General features: G+C 45.8%; 1 protein-coding gene across 1 annotated transcript in view; it reads right to left on the reverse strand.

Moving 5' to 3' along the window:
* IL16 (interleukin 16) overlaps positions 1-27,625 on the reverse strand; it is a 482,340-nt gene that overhangs the window by 15,761 nt on the left and 438,954 nt on the right. Inside the window, exon 17 of the mRNA XM_085644300.1 lies at positions 24,896-25,142. Within this exon, the coding sequence (XP_085500426.1) occupies positions 24,896-25,142 (247 nt within the window). The remainder of the gene's footprint in view (positions 1-24,895; positions 25,143-27,625) is intronic.

Below are 27,625 nucleotides of genomic sequence, written 5' to 3' on the forward strand. Positions count from 1 at the left end.
CAAGGAAAGTCTTCCCGAGCTACTAGCAAATTTTATACCTGTAAAATAGTGACTACACTATGACCACCCAAAGCAAGATTTTCAGTAGTTACCACCCAAGTATACCAAGTGCGGTTACCAGCAGAAATGCTGGGAAAAAGTTCTTCAATATTAAATGCCTCCCCTTAACTTATGAAGTAACATTCAAATTTTGACATGCCCATTGGCACAAGGGCCATAATCACAGCAGTATGTCTCCCCAGCTCAGCTTGAATTATCATTCACCAGTTTCTGAAAATGCAAATTTTTCTATCTAACACTACTTTCCACTGTGGGCAAACAAACTCAATTTCGACGATTTCGGAATTACAAATATTCATTTCATGATTTTCTGATGATGCACAGAGAACATTAATCTGTGAAAAGGTAGGCTGGGATGATATCGGGTACAGGCCTACGGGTCTTCCTCAGGATGGGGGGAGGGAAGGCAATCTAGGGTGTGGTACAGTCAGGATACAGCCCCTGAGGAAGATCCGCCTGCAGAGGATATAAATTACCCTCATTGCACCAGGGTCGAAACGTCAACACTCTCCCCCAGTAGGCCTGTACCTGATATCATCCCAGCCTGCCTTTTCACAGATGAATGTTCTCTGTGCATCATCAGAAAATCATGAAATGAATATTTGTAAATCCATAAGGCACTGGCCTATCTGCAAAACTGGTGCCACTATGAACCACAACCAGTTTTACTAAGGATACCAGAATGTGTAATTGATTGGTTATTGAATTTGCCTTTTGGATTCCACTCCTTTATATCTGTCCAACCTCACGAGCACTTTCCTTTTCCACATTCACCTTGGAGCAACCTCTTTTTCTATTTGGAGCATTGAATATGGTGATCTGTTATAAAAGTAACTAAATAATAAACAGTCACTATTGGAGTGATATTTTGTGCCTTTGTGTCTTTTGAGGATATACTTGTTTGCATTGTAAAGAAAATGGTGGTACATTAATGATACAATGCTAATTCTATATGTACCGGATGCCCTTTGACTAATGAATGTTTTTAATAACTGAATTGTAGCTTTAAGGAAGTCTAGGACCGTTGTTTCCTATACCAATCGTTACCCAGGTCCGTGGACAATTGTGGGTTACCCCATTATATCACAATGGATGCTCACCATAGCACCACGGATGCCTGGATTATGCCAGTAATGCCCACCATTAAACTAGGGCCACAGTTGTGCCAAGGCTGGATACTAGAAGGATCAGGGATAAGACCACATATCAGTCATGACCATTAATATGCCAGGAATAGGTACATATAGGCCAGTCATGCTCAGAGTAGGTCTATGATGGCTTACCACAACTAGACCAAAAATACTAAAATTGTCAAGGATGACCATAATCATGCCATTGGCACTATTATGTCAAGAACGGACACAATTATGCCAAATATAACACTCTTATGATGGGGCTAGCATATATATTGGCGGTTTTTGGCACCAGGCATAGTTTCAGGAAGCAATAGTGTTTATTATGGGCGCACACATAAATGTTGATGAATCTCTTAATTTTCTCTGGTCTGGATCATACCCTGTTCTCCTCAGGTCTTGAGCTGATCATGCATGTAACTGTCACATTTTCACTCTGACTCCTGCAGTCCCGCACTTTGGTGGGTCGGCACTGATTACAGCTCAGGCTACTGCTGCCATACTTTTTCGATGGTGCACTGTTCACACACACATGTTGTGCTTGATAAAGGAGGGACTTTAACATGGTCAATCTCCTTGTGGCTTAATTATATAGATTGGCTACAGACTGTCATGTAGCAGGTCCTATACGCTGGCACAGTGTGTGTTTTTAGTGTTAGTATGAGTAACTGTGATAGGTTTGGCTGGCTGTCACTCTTAGCGTCTTGAGATGATCAGTGCTGCGTTCTTTAATAGGCACCTACCCTGAAATTCATACAGGGCTTGACTTCACCTCAGAGAGCTACGTTTAAGGTATTGGCGAGCTACCAGTACCTCCCGAGCTACTCGTTGGAGACCCCTGTGTTAGAAAAATAAACTTTCACAATAGGCACCTCATCTCATCTGGGAGACTCAGTCAGCTGAAGTACAGGTAAAAGAGAATGGAGGTAACAGCAATAACATTGAATATACATCCAGCCCAACAATTCTCCTCCGTAACATTTAAATTAAAGAAGAGTGTTTTGAAGGAGTCAAGTGCTAACGTCACCAATATAATATTACTCCCATCTGCTCCAGGTCTATGCCTTTTGGTGGGCAGCCTCTGGCCCTCTATATGGGGAAGATGCTAAGTGAACTGTGTGTTCTGGTGTCAGCAAGCAGCTGTCTCTTCTCTTGTGGTTCCTAGTAGAAACTATGCAGCGTGACCGAAATTGCCAGAGCCCACTCAGGCTGTGATTCTCAGTGGTGTGACCTGAGCTGCAGTGACAGAAGAGAAGTTGCAACATGACCCGAACCGCTGCACCCAAAGACAAAACCACAATGTGACCTGAGGCAGATTCACGAGAAAGTGAGGCCTGTGCTGAGCCCAGCCATCTGATCGAGACTGACCTGTGCATGGCTGCACCATCCCAAGACTGGCTTTTGATTGGCTGCACCATTTCGCACCTGATTAGCCCCAGCGGGGCTGCACTGATCTTCGAGGCCTGTTTACTCAGCCTATGTGTGATCCAGTTTCCTGGAGCAACCGTCCATCTCTGTACAGAAACACCCCAGTCACCGGAAGATGGAGAACAGATGCATCATCGCAGTTGTGACTGCCCGAGAAGGACCCGACCCGTGATGTAGCAAAAGTACGCCCCCCATACCATCAGCCGTCACGGGGCGGCAAAAGCAAGAATCGCCAGCACCCCCTCTCTCCCCCCCTCTCGGTCGCGGCGGGCAGTACACGTAGGGGCCGCCATGGGCGGCATAAGGCCTAGCTCCCAGGGTCATATTGGTAACGCGGGCACTCGGGAAATGGCCGATGGCCAAGTTCTAGCTGTGAAATGCTTATTTGGCCAGCCTGGGGGCTGTCTGTGCTGTGAGGATGCCGCCAGCAGCCCAGTGGGTGCCTGAGTGGCCTTTCTACAGGCAGATGGGCGGAGGTATCACTCCCTTTCTCTCGCTGGGCCTGCCCATTAATGTATGCTAATTGAGCGCGGGCAGGGGCCCTGAGTAGAAGTGTGGTCTCAATAGCATTCAGGTGTGGCTCAGCAGTGTGAACTAATCTGTGCATTTTTTTTCAAATCTAAGTGAAGTTAATAAAACGTGCCCCTCACTCCCTTTCTTTTCATAAAACTTCGCTGAAGCAGTATTTTGCAGAAAGGCAATACGCAAATGTGGGCCACTTTTTTGGGGTCCTAATCCAACCCTGCTAGCTTCGCTTCTGGACCTGACAAAATTTGCTAGCTCATGCTCAAGAAGAGGAGCTGGTCGGCCTCCCAAATGAACCGACTCAAACACTTTATTGAGATAAATGTAACTGTGAGGCAGTGCAGATTGAGAGAATATGAGAGCAATCTGCACTTTACCCTAATCCCGCTTGCCATTGACCCAGGGAGGAAACTGTCTGGGCTATAATGGGAGATCGGGCCAGCAGCGGGAAACGGTGGAGGCCACCTCAAGCACCCAGGACACTCAGTTGCAACATGTTCTTGTTGTATGTGCACTATTTAGTCTTACTACAGTAAAGTACCATAATGCAGACATTTATTGATTACACTATTGAGAACCCTCATGTAACGTAACTGGTGCTATGTAAAGCGCTCTGATACCTGACTGGATTCGGGTCAAGTTCGCGCTATATACTCTGCAAAAAAAAAACACACTACCTCCCTGGGACGGTCCATTACTTCTACCACTCAAATGCTGAAGGGGTTACATTTGGCTCAGTGTGAAGAGCCAGGGTAGGACAAACACGAGAGGCATATGGCCTCACCCCCACCTTTGAGATAATTGGGTCTGACAAGGCCATTGTTTAATATTTACAGGTCACTTCATAAATGGGGCATTTTTGTACCCTTGGATGGAGGATGTGTGCAGAGGTCAGTCGTGTATTGTTAATAAAGCTGCAGAGAAACACCAACCCCGCAGGCATTGTTAGATTTATCTGAAAAAGAGCATAGTTATATGTTATCCCTTTTACATAACATGCCTTGATGCGTAACAAATTTTAAGTGGCAATGTGCCCTACAAAACAACGTTTATTATATATTAATCTCAATGGAGGTACTCATACGGCGTGGCTGAGGCCCCGAGAGGCAGTGCAGTCCTTTCAGAGTAACAGGAATGCCAAACAAGCCTGATTTGTTACCTGGTTCTTGTGGTGCCTGAATGCAATAGCTTGCTTTGGAAGGACAGGGGTCGGGACGTGTGCCGGTATTTGTAAGAGGCGTCTGAATGTTGCCTTCGACAAACTAGGCGTATAAATTGCACAGGATATTATTTAAAACGTTCACATCTCTTGGTGAGAAAAACCCCACATTGGTAATTGACACCCACAAAATTGCATGTGAACGACTGATAAGATCGAGTGTTTCACAGTTTTCTTACTGAGACTAAGCAAAAGGCATTAAAAATACCGGAAACAAAGAGTGCCACGAATGTTTTTTAAACTTAGGTGATGGGTTGCTTCACTTCAGCAACTTCCTCTCCCGAGCACCCACGCCTTCCTGTTGTCAGCACACATCCATCCTCTCCTGTTCACACAGGGCATCAAGACGGACGATGTTAAACACATTGGGGCAGATTTACAAGCCCCTTGCGCCACTTTTGCGAAAGTGGCGCAAAGGGCCTGTAAATCTGCCCCAAAATGCATTGAAATTGTTGTACCCGATCTCGAGTCACATCTCGCATGAGCCATCCAACGAGATTCTTTCCCGAAGGTGGAGCCAGCGCGCGACTGACAGTCACTGTGATAGTTGTCAATCTTAGCTTCATGTTGTCCCGGTAGCACAATGTCACACGATGCATTTCTTGGTATCTAACACTTCTGCTTTTAAGGGTTCTTATTTTTGTTGTTAATCACACTAATTTATTTTACCATACCATTTTAATCTTACAAACCCAACAGTTTAACGCCTGTTTAAATGCAGTCTATTTGTAGTGAACTTATGTTCCCACGCCTGCCAAAAATAAAATGTCGTCACAGTGGGGAAACATCATCAGTATGAAAAAGTAATGGAAGACACATTTGTGTCTTGCTGCACTCAGCTTTCGCTATCGTCTAACAGACCTAATACTACCTATACTTTTAAATATACTTAGATGGGGCATCAGGCACACCCTTTGCTCTTTATTTGATGGCTTCTTGTATATTTCTGCTCATTGCTCACAATTTAATGACTTTCTTTTCTATTTCTGTGTTTGTCCTGCCAAAATAAGCACTTTAGTATCATCATGAGTTGATCGGTTGAATAGTATCCATCTACTCCTCCTGTCAGGGACCTAGTTTTTCCTTTAGCATGTGACATTCAGCACTTGATTGGTGTGAATGTGTATTCCCTTTATCTTCCTATCTCTTCTCCCACTCTCACCCGCTGCACATTCTTCTAAATAGTCTCTCCTCGATCATCTCTTCATCTCTCCCCTCACCTCGTTTAACAGCCCCAACACTATGTTCATTGTTCCACAGTGATGTAACGAAACTTGATGGGGCCCCCTGCAAAGTACATGGACCCCCTCTCTCCAGACTCAACCAGGAGCACTTAGGCCAGGGCACCATGCTGAGGGGGCCTCCAGGAGCTCGCAACCCCACCCCCGCACAGCAGGGTTGCGGGGGCGTATGTTACACCACTGTTCTTCCCACTGCCTTTCCCTTCGGTTGCTCCATCTCCCCTCATTGTGTCTGTTGCTCAAGCCCCACCCTACCTCCTTTCTTGTACTTGCAGTCTCTGCACCTCTTTCCTTTGGCCATTCCTGCTGCCTAGAGCCTCCCTCGTTGCCCTGCCTCTCTCCCATCAATGCATACGGTACCTAAGGGTGTTTACGGTATACTTTTTTATTTGTCTATGTGCCTTAAAGTTTGCAGTATACTATGTACTATACCTGAATGTCTTTTAATTTGGAGTATGTTCCATTTCAAACTTGTGCCTCCGTGTAGTGAAAGAGGCGCTCTTGTGGTTTGGCACCCTATGGTGACCTCCAACTAACATCATTTTAGCTGACTTTAGTGTGTTATTTTACCCTAGCCTTAATGTAGGACGGTCCTGCATATGCCTGCTTCTCTTCTTTCTTGTAATATTGCTGTCTTTCAATGGGAGCTGTCACAGAGTAGAATAGTCTTGCCAAGAGTAGAAGGTGTGGGATGTGCATTTGAAAGCTTGAGAGGGAGAGAGAGGTGTGGAATGTACTTTTTGGTTTCAAACTGCAGTGTTGGGGGCAGTGATACACACTTGTGCTCGGTGTTGTACACTAGTGAGGATTATGAGCTCTTACTATTGGCTTTGACATGGCCTCATGTCATCTTGTTTTCTGACTTTGCCTTGCTTCTGCGTGCACAGCAGTGCTTGCAAGTTGTTTGGGTTATTCACATTCAAGGTCTTTCTGTTTTTCTGAGCGATTGCTTTTGTTTAATGTACTCTGGAAGGCCTTATGGGAGCTTCTTCAGGATACAGGCTGGAAGATCAGAGAATGTACAACTCTGCCTCAGAGTCAAAATACGGGAGCTTGGCCAGCCTCCGTCTTGGCCTTGATGCAGACTGGTACAGCCAGCTCAGTTTTTTCTAATGAGAAGGGGGTGAGGTTTTCTAGAAGCTTCGCCTCACGTTGAGTAATGATATTTAGGCTGGGAGCCTTCGGGGGCCAGGTTGAAGTTCACCACAGAATAGACGTATTGCTGTGGAGGTGACAGAACTTGTGTCCTGATTGAACTCCTTCCTGGGCTGTTGAAGGGCTTCCCCAGCTTGAGTTAGCAAGGATGATGCAAATTTAGTCAGTGAGGTGTTCCTAACCATTTTGTATATATTTTCTACTCTTTGCTATTTGTATATACGGCATTTTATTTCAATTGTTCATTTAATTGTTCACTTGACATTTGGGAATCTTCATTTACTGATATATTTGGCCTACGGTTCATTAATAAACTTGTGTGTGTTATTTTAAATGCACCTGAATTTGTTTTCTTGCCTCGCCTAAAGGGAGTGCTGCGTCCTTTCCTCGTCTTTAGGAGGTGCTGTTCAAAGTGTGTGTTATATAAAGGTGCAGTGGTATATTTGCCTCCTAAAGGGAGTGCAGGGTTTGGGTGTGTCCTTTAAGTGAAAAGCACATTAATTACACTAGGTGTACGCAGTACAGTACAGTTCTCTTCGTACCTCTTTCTAAAAATTAGATTTCCCATATTTACACAGCAATACCTCCTTAATGGCACAAACCAGACTTCTACAATGAGTAGCTCATGAGCTACTAGTGCCTCTACAGCAACCTGTATTAATGCTCCTTTGTACAGCCCAGCCTTCTAAATTAGAGGTTTTTACTTGGTTGAACAAATTTACATATACCAGATTTGAGAGTGTATATTCCAGTCGAAAATGTGTTTATTTTCAGAACTCATAATCTGTTATATGGAGAAAATGGCTAAATTCCCGAAATATATTTAAAGCTGATATTTGAGCAATAAATCATGTGGCATTGAGGAGACATTTTACAAATGTTATTTATTTCCTTGGTGCATGATGCACTGCAGCTATGGATGTTATGTATTACCCATGTAGAGGCATAACATATTGACAAAGGCTTTTTCATATGGCTGCTGTCAACCATGCCTGATGGACTGAAGTGATCATTGGCATTAATCTTGCACTTGGTGGCAAATAAGGTAATCTTGTCTGATGTGGTCACTGTTACAACACTAATAGCATTAGTAGCTTTCGATGAGTTTCATTGAACATATGTTGTCCTTATAACAGAAAAGGTTGGAGACCCCTGGCATAAACACTTCCTTTTTTACCTATGCATGCTTAGAAGTGCAGGGAATCCCCATATAACATGTTACTCTTATTGTATGAAATTGGGTTACTGATTGGAGGGATGAAACCCTTCTGAAGAAGCAACCACAATTCTTCTCAGAGTGAAGACACAAGCAAACCCTAAATTAATCTGATCTCAACCTTTGGGTAGCTCAGCAGAGAATAGTCAGGATTAACTTAGCGGCAATGTGTAAAGTATCTGTGCAACACTTCAAACAGTAACATAGGGAAAACACCCTAGAATGATCCTTCAACAGATTTAGAAAAATAGAGTAATTTTCAATTCATAAAACAAGACCAATGACAAAAATCCAATCAGTAGAACCGGAGATATGTTATTTTAAAGAGTTTTGTGAAAATAGTACCAAAAGGTATAACACCAACTGTGGATATCTGGTCGTGCCTGACCTGGACAAAGTCACAAGTTGAGGTCGACCGCCATTGAACGCAGGCCAGCTACAGGGACCCAGTTAGGCCCACTGAACAGAGTACCTTAAATCCTGGTTTGCAGAGCGTTGTGAGGATCTGTGTCAAAGATCCATTACGCAGTTCAGTTCTGAGATGCGACGAGGCTGCAGAGCGAGGTCCTGCATTGTCATTGAGGATCCCATCGATGAAGGCTTGTGAGGTGAAGTTCGGCGTCGAGAATGCATAGAGCATTTGGGGCGATGTGTCAGTTCTGAGGAGCCGCAAGGCTGTGATGTGGAGTCTGTCGTCGTCGCCAAGGCTGTCGTCGATGAGAGATGTGAGGGCCTGCACCAAGGATGTGTTGTGCAGCGATGGTTCAGAAGAAGCTGCAAAGGCGATGCAGGTGTTTGGAACAGCCCAGACCCACGCAGCAGTGGTGATACGTCGGTTCTGCTTGAGGTCACACCATACAGCAGACGAGATATGTCGGTTTTGCTGGATCCACAGAGGCTGGCAGAGCACCTTAAACCCACCATGTAAGAGGCCAGGACTGGGATGGCATCACTTGGCAGGGTAGACTCACAGATGGCAGTTTAGGTGCAGATGCAAGGTTGTTGGAAGCCTGTTGTGTCCCTGAGACTTCAGAACAGAAGGCCAGCCAACTAGCCCTTGGAGTCCACTCTGGGTATATGGGTTCAAAAGATGCAAGTCTAGTCCTTCTCACCCAGGCAAGAGGGCAGCAGGTAGCAGGGCAGCAGTCCTTCTCAGCGGCATCCCAGCAGTTCTTTCAGCAGCACAGAAGCCCTTTTTACTGGCACAGTATCCACAGGTCCAGAAACGTACTAAAGGATTGGTGTCTGAGGTCCAATATTTATACCCAGTTCTGCCTTTGAAGTAGGAGGAGGAGCTACTAGAGGCTTTCATTTAAAGTGAACTGGTGTCCTGCCTCCCTTGCCCATGCTACAGAATAACTACAGTGGGTATGCAGCCCTTTGTAGTCCAGCAGGACACAGCCTATTGAATCAAATCTATCCGATTTCTTACTCGCGGCACCTGTGGGTTGAATAACTTGAACAGAGATCTACATAAAACATTTGTGTTACACCACTGTTGACGCTCTAGGACTGCCGGGTTGGAATTATCACCGGCTTTCCGATTACGTGGCACTACTGAGAAATTTTACAGACGCTTTATTCTTTCTTTCCTGAAATTCTACTACATATACTCATACCCAGCCGGGTTGGAATTATCACCGGCCTTGGGACTTCGCTGAGTTCTCGCAACTTTCTACAGCCCTGAAGAAGTCGTGGGACTACTTTTCCCTGACGAAACACGTGTCGGCTGGTTGCGTTTTCACCACAATAAAAGAATATACAGCATAACTCAAGAACTCTGTACATATGTTTACGTCAACTCTTGTATAAACTTGTTTTATCATGTATGTTTAAAGTGCTACTCAAGTGGGTGGCACAATCAGTGCTGCAGGCCCACTAGTAGCATTTAATTTACAGGCCATGGGCACAGGTAGTGCCACTTTAGTAGGGGCTCACAAGTTAATTATGCAAATTGGGTATAAACCAATGTTACCATATTTTAAGGAGTAAGCACAAGCACGTTAGCATTGGTTAGCAGTAAAAAGTGCCCTGAGTCGTAAGGCCAGAAAAAACGAGATCAGAAACTATAGTGGGGGTGAAAGCAAAAGTTTGGGGGAAGACCACCCTAAGGTTTGCAGGTCTAACACTCATGTAGCAGACCAACCACACTGGCTGCACCAGACTTTTTTTTAAAACAAATTTTATTGATTTTGTTGCATACACATCATGGCTTGTGGTCTAGCCGTGTCAAGTTAGTCTTTTACATTACTCATTACCATTTGTTATGTTATGATATTTTAATCTGATTTGTAAAGCGCCCGGCTGCTTAGCAGAGTGCCTCAGGCTAAGGGCAGCAGACCAATGCACCTATGCTGGCTGCCTGAAGAGTCATGTATTCAGTTTCCTCTTGATGGCGATGAGATTGCTGACCAAACGGAGGTCTGTTGGAAGCTTGTTCCAGTTGAGCAGCCTCAAGTAGCAAAAGCATCTTCTGCCTATTCTATGGCGATTGATCCGGGGCACTCTTGCAAGGCACGTGGAGGATGAACGCAAGGTACGCACTGGAATATATTTGCTGAGCCTCTCTCTGAGCTAGACCCCACCCGTATCATGCATGCCTTATGTATTAAGACAAGGGCCTTGATTACAATTGTTATTAAAAAATGTCATGGCTGTGTTGCTTAAGTATTATACGTCTTAAGTTAGCATTCGTGGTGCCATTTTGCGCCATGATCTAAACTAATTCTCTCTCTGTCTCTGCGAGAAGCAGCCTTGGTAATTTTCGTTTCCCTCAAGGTTGGGCCTTGCTGTACTAATGAATACACTGTTATTATTAGCGCATAGCTTTCCCACTAGATAGAAGCCTGCTCCCACTAGTCCAGCGATGGGCGCAGGCAGAAAGATCTTGGCATAGAGATAGTGGGTGCCCGGTCCCAGGATTGAAACTTATCCTTCTGTACCTCCTTTGTGCAGCTGCCTCCATCTGGAAATTTCCAGTCTGGATGTGCTTTCATTGGCTCTGAATCGTACATAATGTATCACCATGTTTTCTAATGTCAGTCCTCTCTGCAGCACCCCAAGCGACTGGGCAGATGGGACTCCGCTCAAGTGTAGCGGGTCAGTGTGGGGAATGATTTTTAACCCTTACTCTTAACCTCGCTTATAACTTTGCTGCTCGTATCGTAAACTTGTATCTTAAATGTGAGCAATTTGTTTGAAAACGGTACTACAGCAATTACTTTTGCACTTGCACCTTATAGATTGGCTGTACACCGGTCCCCGGTCCACCGCAGCTTTTGGGCCGATTGTAGCGGAGGGACATGACTCCTCCCCCTGCCTCATCACTTCCGGGAGGAATCCCTATTAAAGTGCCATGTGGGAGCGGACAGGCGCAGCGGGCGCGCCCACGCCTAAGGAACACCCGTCTGCGCCCAGCCGTCGCCAGGAGCCAGGACCCCTGCCCCCTCTACCCTAGAAACCAAACAAAGCCTGAATTATACCTATTCTAGTTTAAAGCTTAAAGCACTTAGAGGGGCCTGTACTTCCAGCTGCCTTAACAAAGCTCCAGCAGCATTGGAGGGAACTTTTACTTGCAGCAACTGCCAGTTTAGTAGCCTCACTCCTACATTGACTAATGATGGACTAGACAACTGGAATAAAATACATTCGCCAGTGGCTAACAAGGCTGAACTCCCTTACACATTCCATTCTGATTGGGACTGGCATTGCCTCTTGGTGAATGTCAGATCCCTTCCTAAACATGCCATCGAGATCAGGGCCCATAGATCTCTGGCTGAAGCCCAGCTTCTCCCCCGCCATTAAGGCGACCAACCCTGCAATCCAAAAATGTGACAGATTAGTAAAGACAGGTGGGGGGATAGCCATAGTGCACAAGAAATCGATCAAGGTCTCCATTATAGAGCACTATAGCGATACCAAACTAGAAATTATGATATTTAGGATTGACTCCGTTATCCATCATTGTTGGAAAGGTGCTCTAGTTTACCGCCCCCCAGGTCCCCTCATGAATTTCTTACTTCAGTTCATGGAATTGATTGCCCCTCTAATAATTTCCTCCTACTTGGAGATTTTAATGTCCATAGTGAAGTCTCCTCTAATGCAGATGCTTCTACACTCCTGTCGGATTTAGCTTCTCTCGGTCTGAAACAGATCAACACTGGCCCCACCCATTCAGTGGGGCATACTCTAGATCTTATCCTGACTACTAACTCCAACATATTTTGCGAGGCTCCCCGCCCCCTTACCTGGACCGATCATTTTCTACTACGCTTCCACATAAAAGAGGGCAGAGCCTTCTCCACTCCTATGACATCTTCCCGTAGTTGGAGAAGACAGTGGCATAAAATAACGCCAGGCCACTTCTTAAATATCCTTCCAAGTAATACATATCCGTCGTCCGAAAACACTGAAGAGGACCTGGCCAACTATAATGCTCTAGTCTGACCCTGTTTCAATCGCTTCAGTGGCCTGGAAGCAGTTGATTGACATTCAATCCAGCACTCTGGCCAAGAGGTTATGAGGGAGGAGGTAGGATTACCACGGGCTGCAACTCCAATTGGAACCGGGGTTCAAGTGTTTGTGGATAATGGTTGCCCTAGCAGGGGTGAATTGGTTTGTAGTCCAACAGCCACACCCGTTGCACCAACTGTAGTACTCTCTTTGATTAACATCCTTTCTTGGAACATAGCAGGGCTCAGGATAAATCTTGAAAATCCGGAATGGAATGACTTCATTGACTCCTTCCATATTTGTATGTTTCAGGAAACTTGGAGTTTGTCCCCGCAATATAAAAATGGGTACTCTACATACTTTGTCCCAGCAGTTTCCATAGGAAAAGGCCGCCCCTCAGGTGGTCTGCTCATCTGGGTAAAGGTGAATTTGAATTGTACTATTATTACACACAAGGTCCAATCCAATGATATCTTGCACATTTCCCTGAAAAGCCCACACGGGGGTATTGTTTATTTGTTTTGTGTTTATGCAAGAGGGGTACAGGGTGGTTTAACCTCGCAAACAATTGAGCTGCTTGATGTAAAATTGTCTGAGCTTCCACCTAGGTCCAAAATCCTGTTGGGGGGGGATTTTAACTGTACATTTGAACCCCTGGATGACGAGGATGTATTGGGTTTGAACTCAGAGGACTGGAGACAGACTATACCCCCTTTAGTACTGGCCCCTATTAAGAAGTGGTCTGCCATAGCTATACAGTTGAACGCACTGGCTTTGGAACATAATCTACGGGCATTAAATGGCCGGACCACTTCTGATCGTAACGGGGCAATGACCTATAATAGGATAGGCTGCCCATTACGTATCGATTACATCTTTTTAGATGTTCATTCATGGGCTAGTTTAGTAGATATGGAGGTCAGGCAGTCTTCAGATAGCGATCATAACCCATTATGTATGGGAATCAACTGGGCTAATGGGATTAGTAAGAGCGGGGGGATGGAGCTGATCACCAAGGATGTCCTCCCCTCTAATTGTAACCGGAAACTTAGATGGGACGTGGTAAAATGTGAAGAGGGGAAAATTAATAGTATTGGGGACTTAGTTAAAGTAGAAACCTCCAGCCTCGCAGTGGTGGATCTGGGATAGGTTCACTCTCTGGGGCCCAAATTATTGGGCCAGTACCAAAATTTCACAGATAAAATAGGAAAGTATTTCCTCAAAAACACCCAAGGGAACCCCCCAGCGGATCTTAGACCCCTGAAGGCGAACACGTGGTATACAGTGGAATGTAGGAAAAAGAGGAAAGCCATTGGTTTGGCGATAAAATTGAAGGACCCAATAGCAGTGAAACTGGCTAGAAAGGACTACCGTAGTTCAATAGCCTCAGCCAAGAAAAATTGGGAGGAGGAGCATTGGCAGCAGCTTAAGATCGTTGCCAGTGGGAAGAATTCTACTATTTTCTGGAAATTGATCAATGCTTTAGATCGTAGGGGAGTTGACCCCATTTTAAATCATATTAATGAACAGCAATGGCACGCCCATTTTTTAAAATTGTATTGGGAGGAAGGCGATCAAGTCCCTCCATTGCCATTAGCAGTGTGCAATAAGCGCAACCTTAGTTTGGAGTTGCCCGGTAATGAAAACATATTCTCCCCGCGAGAAGTCAAGGTTGCTATTTTAAATATCTTTCCAGGCAAAGCGGCTGGTCCAGATGGCCTGCCCGGGGATCTTCTACTTCATGACCCCCAAATTTGGGCAGACTCTATAGCAAATCTAATGAATCTCATCCAGCGAGGCCATCCCGTCCCGGAATCAAGGAAAGGGGCGGAGGTGATCACGATTTATAAGAAAGGTGATAGAGAGGACCCTGCCAACTATAGACCAATTAGTTAATTGACACTATTCAAAAGGTAGTTGGCAGGGTCATTATAAATAGAGTTGAGACATGGCTAATGGATAATGATATTCTAACCCATTTCCAGGCTGGGTTTAGGCGGAATGTTGGTGCAATGGATCAAGTCTTCCGGTTTTGCGCGGTCTATTGGAAGTCAGTATCAATTATTAAGGGTTGTCTTTACTTGGCTTTCATAGACCTGAAAACCGCGTTTGATGTTATCCCACGCACCAAGCTATGGGAGGTTTTATTAGCCATGGGGTTTCCTAGTTCCCTGCTGCAATTTGTTATCAAACTCCATGAGGATAACTATGCAAGGATACGTTGGGGGCGCCAAGGCCAATTGACAGGGAGGGTATCAGTCAACAGGGGGGTGCGGCAGGGATGTGTGATGGCTCCGACACTGTTCTCCCTCTTTATAAATGGGGTGGTGGACCATTTGAGGGAGGACCCTGCGGATGCCCCCGTCCTTGCCGGGGAGAAAACCCCCACACTTCTTTTTGCGGACGATACCCTCCTGATGTCCAAGACCCCCAAGGGTCTCCAAAAATTGCTTGACTGCTTCTCCCTCTTTTGTAACGACCGTGGGTTAACGGTCAACAATCCAAAGACAAAGTTAATGGTTTTATCTCCAAATAGAAAGGTTAGGAATGTTCGTCTTACTTTGTATGGGTCCCCTTTAGAGGTGGTGAATGAATTTGATTATTTAGGGGTTAGGTTGTCCAACAACATGAGCTGGGATTCCCATATATCAAAAATGGTACTAAACCTCAAAAGGGTCTCCGGTGCCATACTAAAGAATCAGCGCCTCTCTATTAGTAGACCGGTTGCCCCTGCCTTGGTAGTCTATGAAGGGAAGGCTTTAGCCTCGGCAGTCTATGGCTCCGAATTATGGGGTGCTGAAAACACTAAGGTCCTGGCAACTGCAGAAAATAAGTTTATCAGAGATATAGTCTCACTTCCAGTTTCAACCCCTCTGTTACCATTATTTCTTGATATGGGTAAAAAATCAATCTCGGACAAAGTTCAACTAAGGCCGCTGTTATTTTGGGTGCGCCTTAGAAGAACCCAGGAATTAGCCGGATATGCTCGAGTGTTGGACGAGTTAATATCCCTAAATGTTTCTCACCAAATAAAGTGGCTCAACAACCTTAAGAAACTGGTAGTATTAATAGGCTTGGGGGAGTCCTGGGCCACACAAGTCCCCCCTGCAAAACAAATTGTAAATAAATTATACTGGGACTGGGTTGAGGCCAAGGTTAATAATAACTTAAACCTGGGAACTTTAACGATGAACTTTCTTGACCATAAACCATCTATGAAGTTGGAACCCTTTTTAGATTTTATCCAACTACCTAGAGATAGAACTTTGTTTTTGAAACTAAGATATGGCACTCTTCCCCTTAAAATCTTTTTGGAAAGGTGGAAGGCCAAGGGGGGGCCTGATCTAAATTGCCCAGGTTGCCAATGTCCAGAGGAATACCTTGGTCATTTTTTATTTGCTTGTTCAGCCTACAAGTTTGTTAGGGCTAAATGGTTGAAACCTGTATGCAGGGAGCTGGGAGTAAGGGATCACAGATCAGCCCTGCGTATTATTTTAACCAATACTGTTTCTATGTACACCATCTGTGGGGTTGCTAAATACCTCGCGGGTGCCTGGTTAATCCGCTCTAGGCTGCTGGGTAATATATAAATTCTCATGAATGAAGAAAGCATTGTTTTAAATTCTGTTTTAATTTTTTGTCCCTTTTTTCGCTATTTGCTGTTCTAGATGTAATTGTAGTACTATGGATGGATTGTTTTTATGTACTTTGCATGTTTGTACTTTTATGATAAATATCTATCGAATAAAGTATTAAAGAGAGAAACATAATGCTCTAGTCACTTCTACACTCGATCAACTAGCCCCCTTAAAATTCTTCCCCTCCAAATCAAATAGAGCACAAGCGACATGGTTCTCTCCAACTTTACGGGAAGAAAAAAGCCATTGTAGAAAGCTAGAAAGGCGCTGGCGGCTTTCTCATAGCACAACTGATAAAGAAGCCTATAAGCTCTGTCTGACCCTCTACCATAAAAATATAAAGGAGGTTCGCAAGACTCATATTGAGTCTCAGTTGAACCAGGCAAGAAATACTTCCAAGGAGCTTTTCCGCATTTTGAATTTATTTACTAACCCCAAGGCATGTCATAATGATGTAACGCTCTCACAGGACCTTTGTGATAAATTGGCTAAGCACTTCACTCAGAAGATTGAAGACATTTATGACAGTATTACTAAAGATAAGGACCTCCAACCAACTAACATTGCCTTTCACTCACCACAACCTAACTTTGCAAATCTTTTAGATTGCTTTACCCCTCTTACCATAGACACAGTGGTGTCCCTCATGAAAACAGTAAAATCTGGCTCACCTCAGGATGTTTTACCCGCCAAGATATCTATGCTGCTTCACAAGCAGTTGGCTCCTTTAATCTGCCCTATCCTTAACTCCTCTTTGACCACGGGCATATTACCTTTCGAATGGAAAGCTGCCCAAATAGTTCCAATCGGGAAAAAACCCAATGCTCTTACGGAAGACCTGTCCAATCACCGCCCTATCTCCTTGCTACCCTACTTGAGTAAACTCCTTGAGAAGCATGTGAATCAACATCTTTCTGATTTCATAGAATCAATAGGGGGTTTTGATCCTTCCCAGTTGGGTTGTCGTCCCAGATTTAGTACAGAGACAGCACTAGTTGCATTCATGGATAACCTCCGACATTTCCGAGATAATGGGCAAGCGGTACTGTTAGTGCTGCTGGATCTGTCAGCAGCATTTGACATGGTATCCCACTCTATCCTTCTATCTAGACTAAGAAATGTTGGTATTCAAAATCAAGCTTATCTGTGGCTGTCTAACTTCCTAAATAATCACACTCAAACTGTCAACTTAGGCACTTTTCAATCCTATACATCAAAGCTGACCAAAAGCATGCCCCAGGGATCCTGCTTGAGCCCCACGCTGTTTAACATTTATGTGGCCCCCCTGGCAGATATCCTTAGGACCCTGGGTTTCATCCCTGTTTCTTATGCGGATGACACCCAGCTGCTAATGGCATTTGACAGAAATTCTGCTAACACTCAGCGGGCCTTCTCTGAAGGTCTGAACGCAATTTCGAAATGGATGAGAAACAACTTTCTCCAGTTGAAAGCCAGTAAAACCGAAATTAGCTCTTTGGAGAGGCACCCTTTCTATGGTTCCCAGATTTGTGGCCTACCAATTTAGGTCCCGCTCCTACTCCAAGGCAGTGGTGAAAAATCTAGGCATGCATTTAGATCAGAAACTTTCAATGAAAACACAAGTTTCAGCCACCGTGAGTACCTGTTTCTTTACATTAAGTTTTCTGAGGAAGGCCTTTCCTTTCCTCCCTTTGACAGTCAGGAAGACTTTACAACAGGCCCTTGTGGTAAGTCGCCTTGACTACTGCAATGCCCTCCCTATCTCAGCCACTGAAGCATCACTCAACAGACTTAAGGGGGTTCAAAATACCACCACCCGATTGGTGTCTAACTTTCCAGCCAGAACCGCTTCCTTGCCTCTACTCCAGGGACTTCACTGGTTGCCTGTTTGGCAACGGATCCGCTTTAAAATCTGCTGTATAGTGCATAAGGCACTTCACGGCAAAGCCCCCAGCTATCTTAGTGATGGACTCATGCGCTATCAGCCCTCCAGAATACTCCGGTCTAGATTGAAATCACTCCTTGTGGTTCCTCGGATAAAGAAATCACGCACAGGGGGGAAGGCCTCTTACCACCTGGCCCCCTCATATTGGGACCAACTTCCGCTTCATCTTCATGAGTGCACCACCTATCTTCAATTCCGCCGACTTCTCAAAACCGCACTTTTTCAGTCCCACTCAATGACTCTGTAATTTTCCTTTAGTTCCCCTATGCTGACCTAATAGCACTTTCATAGAGCAGAGATACCCCTTTGGGGGTGATTCGGGAGCTTTATAAGACACATAAATAAAATAAATAAATAAGTGTATCTGAATAAACACGTACTTGTTTTGTATTCTCTACTGTCTGACCGACTCTTCATTTGTATGGAAAGCTGAGAGATGGTCGCATGTGACACAAGGTCACTTCCTTCAGTTGGCGCCCGAACAGTGACTCCCATCGGATGACCCATATCCTCTCGCGAATGGGTGGGGAGGTCACGGCCATCGTTGGATCGGACGGACGGACCTGGGATCCCCGTACGAGGAGCATTGTTCGTTTGCAGCTGCCCCTTCTGTCCAGCCAGATGCTGCCTCGTCCAGCGGTCATCCCGACTTGAGTCATGAAGGGCGAAACCCTTGGATCTGACCGTTTGGTCCAAAGAGTCAGCAGTGGAGAATACATTTGTTTGACCTGTGTGCACCAGGTGAGTTTGTTTTGGTTCTTTGTGGATATGGTACCCTTTTGATTTGTATTTGGCTCTGTCTGAGGACCGATTTTGGTACGAGGTGTTTGTGAACACTTCACCAGGCAATATAACGCATTTGGCCCACTTTTGAAAATGCCTGTATTTAGAAGGTTTTCGGTTTCTTGTTGTCGATGTTGCTCAGCAGATGCTCGATTGGAAGAAAGTCAGCTGGCGACTCCAGAAGGCACTCCGAACTTTGATATGTATGTGAAGCATGGCCTTGGCCCTATTATGTTTAGTACACTGTGGCACAAATATACGAGGGACAAAGCCGAGTTACAGTGGCCGTTGACGGGCACTTTTGATGGACAGAAGTTTTTTCAAAAAGAAGTAGACAGTCTATGTTTGATTCTCTTCGAATGTGGCAAAAGTAGGCTAAGCAGAGGCGAATGAAAGCAGAGAAAGGGGAAAATGCGAACTTTTTTTGGGGGGGGAGTTTTATATAGCGCAAACTAGACCCGGGACATCTGGTATCAGAGCGCTTTACATGAGCACCAGTTTCGTTACAGATGAACACATTAATTTTTTTTTACTCAGAAGGCTGTAGCACATGATAGAGAGAAACAAGAGATAGGAATTGAACATGAAGATAGGAGGTTTTGATTGAATATTGATAAATCTTATGTGACCCAAGGAAAAAATAATATGTTTGTGGAACAATTGTTAGATACTCGACCCCCACCTCCATATGCCCTGCAGAGGATATATCCTCCCAGGCCCAGCTGCCTGGTTCTTCTGCCTCTGCTGTTTCTGCTTCTGTTACTGTTGATCGGACTGCCTTGGCCGCAGCACCCCCTGTCCTTTCTTTGTCCTCGCCGTCTGTGGCAATTATGACTGTTAGTACTCCTGCAGTACCTATTGCTTCAGCATCTCTTTCGGCAGCTCTTACACCTACAACACAGCCGGCAGCAAGGTCAGTGCCTACTACCTCTGTTATCATCCCACGGTGTTCTTCCATTCCCCAACAACACAGAGTAGTGTGACAACAGTACGTGGATTTGAGGACAGAGACTGGACGAAGTTCAAGGAGCGAATGGGTCCGTATGTGCGATCGGAGTGGAGGGCTGTTAGAACTGGGGGTCTCTAGTTAGCAATGGTTTGTACCTTTGTCCAAATAGGGACCCTTGCTTCTAGTCAGGGTAAGGGGTCTACACTCCTAAAATAACCCATGCTCAACCCTGTGGTAGCTTGGCACGAGCAGGAAGGCTTATCTCAGAGGCAGTGCGTAAAGCATTTGTGAACACATACAGTAATACAGTGAAAACACTACAGATGGACACCACACAGATTTTATAAAAATAAGTATTCTTTATATAGACTTAACACAAGACCCAAACAACAAAAATCCACAATACAGTATTAGAAAAATGACTTTTAGATAGTAAAAATAGCTTAGTTCAAAGATGATGGTAAATGCGACACGTTTCTCACAAAGTGCCTTTGGATGCGTATCGCAAGATAAACAAAAGGTTTGCAGGGAGAGCGATGCGTCGGTTCCTTGCTTCGGGGGAGGTGATGCGTCTGTTCATCAGTGCTTGCGCAAAGTAGGCATACGTCTGTTCCTTACCGGAGAGGAGGTGATGCGTCAGTCTCGTGGTGCGTTCCGGTTACAATGCGACAAGATGGAGCCTCGATGCGATGCGACAATCCGGTTCGATGCGTCAAGATGGCGTCTTTGATGCGGTGCGACGACGTGAAGGTGATACGTGCACACCCGACGGTCGTGCGGCGAACTCAGTAACTTCTGAGCCGCGACAGACCCTACGACACGCTTCTCCGGTGATGCAACAGCAACCCTTGCGGTAGCGACACGCTTCTCCTGTGATGCGATGACAAACAGCTGTGACGGAGACACGCTTCTTCTGGTTGCAACGCGCTTCCAGCTCCCAACAATACGCAAGCTACTGCAGACAGAATTCCCAGCAAGGAAATTCAGGGGGGAGCTGGTGGTGAAGTCAATATCCCTGAGACTTCAGCAGGAGGCAAGCACACTTCAAGCCGTTGGAGATTCTTCTTCAAGATGATGAAAGTTCATTAAAAGTTACCTCTCCTTTTCTTGGCAAATAAGTCCCCACTGCAGGCCAGCCCCAGAAAATAGCACAATGGCACAGGGTCAGTCAACTCCTTCAGCTTCTTTGGTTCCTCTCCTTGGCAAAGGTTCGTCTTGATTCCTAGAAGTGATCTAAAGTCTTGGGGTCTGGGCCCCAATATTTAAACCAGTAAATCCTTTGTCCTCTGAAGGAAGAGGGTGCCTGTGCCCAGCCAAAACCATTTCTCTGCAGCTTCCTGGCAGGAGGTTAAGACAGCATTGTTGAAAGCAGACCTGGCCCAGGTAGCTGAAAGGAAATCTCCTCCCCTACTCATTATTCTATGAGGGCTCAGGGGAGTGAAAGGAAATTTTCGCCCCCTACTCTCTAATCAGCCACGGTCCTATTCAGCCCAGCCCTGACTCATCAGACTGCTGGAGCCCAAGCCCTCCAGTCACTCACAAAAAAGACATGCAATACACAATCTAGAAGAGGCAGCTGGATAGTTAGGCAAGAAAATACCTACTTTCTAAAAGTGGTATTTTCAAACACAGAATGTAAAAATCACACTCACTAAAAGATGTATTTTAACATTCTGAGTTCAGGCATACTAAATTAGTTTTTCTACCATGTTCCCTGGGTCAGTTAGGATTATAAGATGTTATAATCAAACTGCCTATTCTGGCCTATGGGGACAGGTAGCCTTGCAATAGTGAAAAACGAAATTTTCTGTAATTCACTTTCAGGTCATGCCACACACACCAGGGCATGTCCTACCTTTTACTTACAATGTACCCTGCCATTTGGCCTACCTTAGGGGTGGCTAATATGTAGAAAAAGGAAGGTTTAGGGACTGGTAAGTGGGTGCACTTACAAAGTCGACATGGCAGTACTAGACTGCACACAGGCTCTGCAATGGCAGGCCTGAGACACATTTTACAAGCTACTTCTGTGGGTGGCACAATCAGTGCTGCAAGCCCATTAGCAGCATTTGATCTACAGGCCCTGGGCACACATGGTGCACTGTACTAGGGTCTGACAAGTAAATCAAATAAGCCAATCATGGAGTCACTAATCCATTACAACAATTTACAATAGGGAGCACTTGCACTGTGGCACTAAATAGCAGTGCCACATTGCTCAAAGCATGTAAACCAGCAAAACACATCAAAAACAAAGGAGCCAACAGCAAAAAAATGGAAGGGAGACTCACGCCAATGGTACCAGGTCTAACAAGGGCCCTTAAATGATGATACCTGGGAGGAAGTCTGAGTAGCAGTCTAGCCGGCAAGTTTTGCACCTGAAGTCTATTCAGAAGCAAGTCAGGGAGACCAAGATAGAGAGCATTTCTTCTGTGTAAACGTGATCACATTGTTAATTTGTAACTTAAATGCATCCCTCTCCCTCCTCCCCCCTTATGAGTCAGCTATCTGTAGTTCATATGGGTTGAGAGCTTTCTGGGTGCAGCCAATATCCATGTTGGATATGGCTAAGGAACTAGGGTAGGTCGAAATCCCTCTAGCAGCCTATTGGTTGTGATGGGAGAAGGACTGTGCTGCAATATCCTGATCCTAGTGTAGTGTACATCTCACGGAGTGCTCATTAAGCTCTCGCAGGGGTTCCCACTAGGGTCTCCGGGTCAGGGTGAGATAAGGTGTCCACCAGGGCCTCCCAGGCTCCAGCCATTTCAATACTCCTCAGTCCTCTCTGGGCTTCCCTTGTTGGGATATATCCCTTGCAGCCCGCCCACTTCGTCAACTCATTCTTCCTTGTGGCCAATGTAGGACCCCTGCTGTTTTCCAGTTTCTAGCTATTTCGCGCTTGGCTAGGATAAATGCTTGGTCTTGGAATTTGCTAGTTACTTTGGATATATAGGGGAACCAGCCCAGTGAGCAATGGGCCGGGGTGTGAGGGAGCTTGTCAGTTATCTCTACTAGTAGGTGCAAGGCCTCTTCCCAGAATTCCCGCAGTCTCGGTCAGGACGAAAACATATAGAGAATGTGCACCCTTTGCTCTTTGCATCGAGGGCAGGCTGCCTCTTCCACTTGGAAGTATCTTTGTTATCCTCTCCGGGGTCAGATATGACCTATGCAGTACGTAATAGTTACTAAGTTTAAAGCGTGCATTCCTGGATTCTCTGGGTACTCTGGCCAAGATACTGTCCCACTCCTTCGGCAGGCTTGGGACACCCAAGTCTGTCTCCCATTGGGCTCGCAGTCTCTCCAACAGGCTCTGCTGGTCTGCCTGCAGAGCTTTGTACAGGCAGGATACCGCTTTAGTAGTGCCTGCTGATAGGACCACGTAGTAGCAGCTCTGTTGCGGTGGGGGCTCTGCAGAGCCCGTCCGCCAATGCTTACGAACTGCTGATGTGACTGCTCTATGTCGTAGAAAGTGACCGCGGGGCAGATTGAATTCTGCCAGGAACTCCTCGAAGGAGAGCAGCTCTGCGTTCCAGTAAAGATCCCCCATCTTTGTCACTCCAGTCTCTGTCCACGCTTCCAAGTCACGCCAGTTACCTCCATGCGGCAGTGCCCTCAGCATGTCCAATGGTATGTCTGGAGAGTATGGGGCCGTGGCACTCATTTTCTGCAGAGCGAACGCCAGCACCGGGTCTTTACTTTACGTGCGAGCCTCCCTGGGGTGCCCTTGTTTTCCCAAGGAGTACCCACAAGAGATCGGAAAGCAGTGGGGCTAGCAGTGCGCAGGTCACCACCAGGTTTTTGTCTTTGCGTGATGTCTCTGACCAGCTATTGTAACTGAGCTGCCATGTAATAGGTCTCAACGTTGGGGACTGCTAGCCCGCCCTCTTTTACCGGTCATTGTGTTGTTGTAAGCATGACTCTGCGTCGCCCACCTCCCATATAAAAGACCAGATCTGCGCATCTAGGTATTTGAAAAATGTCACGGGGATCCAAATGGGAAGGGTGTTAAAATAGTATAGTGTATTTGTTATAAAAAACAATTAGCATAGTGCCATGCTGGCTTTCATTTAAACATCTAGAATGAACCAGCACAATCTCCTTTATTGTGATATTTACTTCTTCCCCAGAGGTTTCAGGTCTGGATGCCTCAAGTCCTTTCTCTGCTGCTGAGGCTCTCTGTATGCATGAACAGACACACAAAACAAGATGGCAGGCGAATAGTCTAAACCACCTGCAATCGCTTTGGGTAGCATCCCAACCCATTATGTTTAGACCACCAAATAATCCATGGTATTAGTCCAATAATAATTCGACTTCGTGCACGCACTTATACTAAACAGACCCGCTAATAACATGGGGGTTGGTATAAATGTAGCTCCTGCTCAGCCCATATCACTGTAGATCCTAGACCGCAGCTTGCAGCACGTGCAGCAATTACAGAGGGAGTAAAGGAATAGAAGGTCCGATAGAAATGGGGGACCCAAGCTGAGCTAAAGTCTTGCTTCGGTGACAGGAAGCCCATGTGCCACAACTCCACCTTCAGCAGCACTGTGCTCAGGACCTCGAGCTCCTTATCAGTGAACTTCATCTTCCCAATATGTCCTGCCATAGCAGCAGCAGGCATCTTTTAGCAGGGCACAGATGTCCTCCTATGATCTGTAGCAGCTAATTCTTTCATGTGTGAATTTTGTGATCTCTAGATTTTAAACATGTCACGAATAACGATGAGCTTTAGTTGAAGTCTGTACCTACGCTGTGGCCCACCTGGTAAATCTGCCAGTTTTTATCGTTTGTGCTTAATATTTATGCTGACGCTATTACCCATCACACGGGGTTGACTCTAACCCCTACACCATAAGCAAATACTGTTTGCCACTTTCTCAAACCGTTTTTGCACCATTCCCGTTCAAGTCGAATATTGGTAATTTACTTCCAACGAGCACCCGAGTTTCATATCAGCGCTATACTGTAGTTAAAAAAGGACTTTCCACTGAAAAATATTTGCCTCCAGTATTGTGTGTGTATGCACAAGGCGACCATGCCACAGAAAGCATCGCCACAATGTTTTTAGTTGAGAAATAATTGTTGAAAAGTGCTAACAATATTCAGTTTTTCCACAAAGACATGATCCATTATTGTCCCGAAAGAGCAGTCGTAGAAGCTGCCACTCACCTGAGCCTGTTAGAGTCGCAGTCGTCGGCGATGGTACCGAGTCGAATGAAGTCAAAGTCCAGTCCTCCTCTTTCACTTTCTTAACAACAATGACTGCTGGCTTGGGGTGCCGAGCCTGACGCAGAATCCCGGATGCATCACTGTGCGTGGCGCCTTTGAGAGACTTCCCATTGATGGACAACACTTCGTCCCCTTTCTGGATAGTGCCTTCTTGTGAAGCGAGGCCAGCAGGAAAAACCCTGTGGACCTGTCAAACAGCAAAGAGAGAGATAAAATCATTCTAAAAGCACAATTCCCATACATCTGCTCTTCACAGGGACTGGTTATGAGTTGGGTAGAGTGGTATCCACGTGTTGGCCGCGCCTCTGCCTGATCACGACTAACCAGGTATTGCCACACCTGGTTTTCTCAGGTGCAGAAACACCAGACTTGATTTCACTGGTCAGTAATTCCAGCTGGAAAAAGCACATAAGGTTTACATGAGGATTACACTACAACAGCAGCCAAACCTTATCCTCTGGTCCCTGCAGACCTTTTTTCTGGCAAGGGGAGTGAACGCAAACAAAGCAGCTTGCGGAAAGCAGATGGTAATTGTGTGCTCTAAAACCCTTGAAATGTGGCATACTGTGTGAAATTCAGCAGTGTCATTTTATGTCCAAATAGTTATTCTCCATTGCAAAGGGGTTTGACTCTTAATAGGCAGAACTACACAAAGAGGTACTGGCAGGGCCGGACAGGCCTACTGGGAACCAGGGCCGGACTGGGAACAGCAACCAGCCCTGGCAGATTGCTGCTCGACCGGCCCTGGAAGGGGGGCAAGGGAAATGCCCGGTGCTTGCTACAGCCAGTCCGGCCCTGCCCCCAGTGAGAAAACCACCCCCACAGGCAGAAAACTGGCCCCCACCCCTCCGGCCCAACAGGGAAATCGATGCCCGGTGCCTGCTACAGCCAGTCCGGCCCTGCCAGGAACTAGCCATTTTGGTGAGCTGGCAGGGTGAGGGCAAATTTCTCTTCCAGTGGGGCTGGTTTTGTTGCTGGGGATCTGCCGGCCACGTTCCTACTTGCAGTGCTTCTAAATAAGCAATGCAAAAACAAAGGGTTTAGAAGTACACTTTAAGCATGCTTTTGAACAGGAGTCTCTATCTTTTCAATAGTGAGAGGTACTGTGCAGTGAAAATCATTGTGAGCTACTGAAGGCCAAGTTGATTAACCCAAACGTCTTTAGAGCTAAAGTCTATGGTTTGAACAGAGTCCTTCAACACGCTGACAGGGCTGCCATGTGTGTCAGTGAGAGCTTGGTCTTTGGTGATGTATGAACATGTGTGCATATGAATGGGATATATGTGTATGGGTGAATGAGTCTGTCATATGTACATGTGGCACAGGACGTACCTTCTGGCATATTGTTACAAGTATAACACAAATATACAACCTTCTTTTTTTAATGGGAGAAATTTAAAGTGCAGAAACATTTTCTCCAAAAAATGTTAATAATATGGAACATTTTTCTACACTTTACATTTCTCCCTCTTCATAAAATGACTGTAATTTTCAGTTATAAATATGACACTGTGTTTACCATCCACTGGGAGCAAGATGTGCCTGCTGTGTGTAAATGCCCTGTAGACATGGTGCCATATTTACACAGACTTCCCTTAACTTTAAAAGGAAAATGTGACCCTGTGCCGATGTGATGGCTTTAAAACCATTTCGTTTTGCATTGTTTATTCAAAAGCATTCCAATAAGAATGTGGTTTTTGTTACACGGGCGATTTTTTAGGAATATTTGTATGTTTCACAAATCGACAGAAGAATTTCTGGCAAAAACCAGGCAATGTTATCCTATGGAGGAAAATCAAGTTATCGGTAAGTACTGTTGTAATTACTTTTCAGGGTCAGTGCTGGGCACCAAGATCCAGCACTGGGATCTCTCCTGATAACGGGTGAGTAATTTCGTTTTCGTTGTTCGGCTGAGTTTTAGTGAATATTTTAAAGTTTCAAAACTCTACACTTAGAAGAATTTCCAAGTGAAACCAGTCAATGTTACCCTATGGAGAAAATGTAGGTTATCGGCTTTCAGGTAAGTACTCGACTGGCAGAGTTAAGGTTCTGGGCATAGACTCAGGGGTCTCCCAGGGTCAGGTTGTTACACCCTCAGCGGCACAGGAGAAGCCGTGTGTAGAGAGAGTTAGGCCCAATGTTAGCCTATGGCGGGCAGGGGGCCTTTGGTTGGTGGCTGCTAGCAGGCCGGCCACACGGCTGTGGGAGCTGAGCTCCTGGTCACTCACACAGGGCAAGTGGGGAAGTAAGATAGGATAGAGGTTGCGCTTCCAGGGGCACTCGGGCGGCTGGGTGCAGGGTGCTTTTGAGCCGTCGGGTGCTCAATGTATTTCAATGGAGAAGCTACCAGATGAACAAAGGCTGCAAGCTCGGGGACGGAGATTCTTCAGGTGCGATCACCACTTCGGGAGGTAAGTTGGGAAGCTGTAGGTTAGATAGGCACCCAGGAGCTGGGCATAGGGGGCCGCAGGGCGCCGGGTGCAGGGGTGTCTTTTCGCGTCAGGAAATCTTACCCTCTGCTGGTCGCGGTTGGAGGGGTCCCTGGTTCTGAGGCTGCAGGCGTCATCAGGAGCCTCGAGGAGGGTCCTTGAGTGCTGGATTCTTGGTCACAGTCGCCAGGGGGACATCCTCATGGTCTTTGTCCACTCAGGCAGAGGCCGGGCTTGGCAG

This window comes from Triturus cristatus, chromosome 3_1 (assembly GCF_964204655.1).
Source record: "Triturus cristatus chromosome 3_1, aTriCri1.1, whole genome shotgun sequence".
In the NCBI taxonomy this organism is placed as follows: domain Eukaryota; kingdom Metazoa; phylum Chordata; class Amphibia; order Caudata; family Salamandridae; genus Triturus; species Triturus cristatus.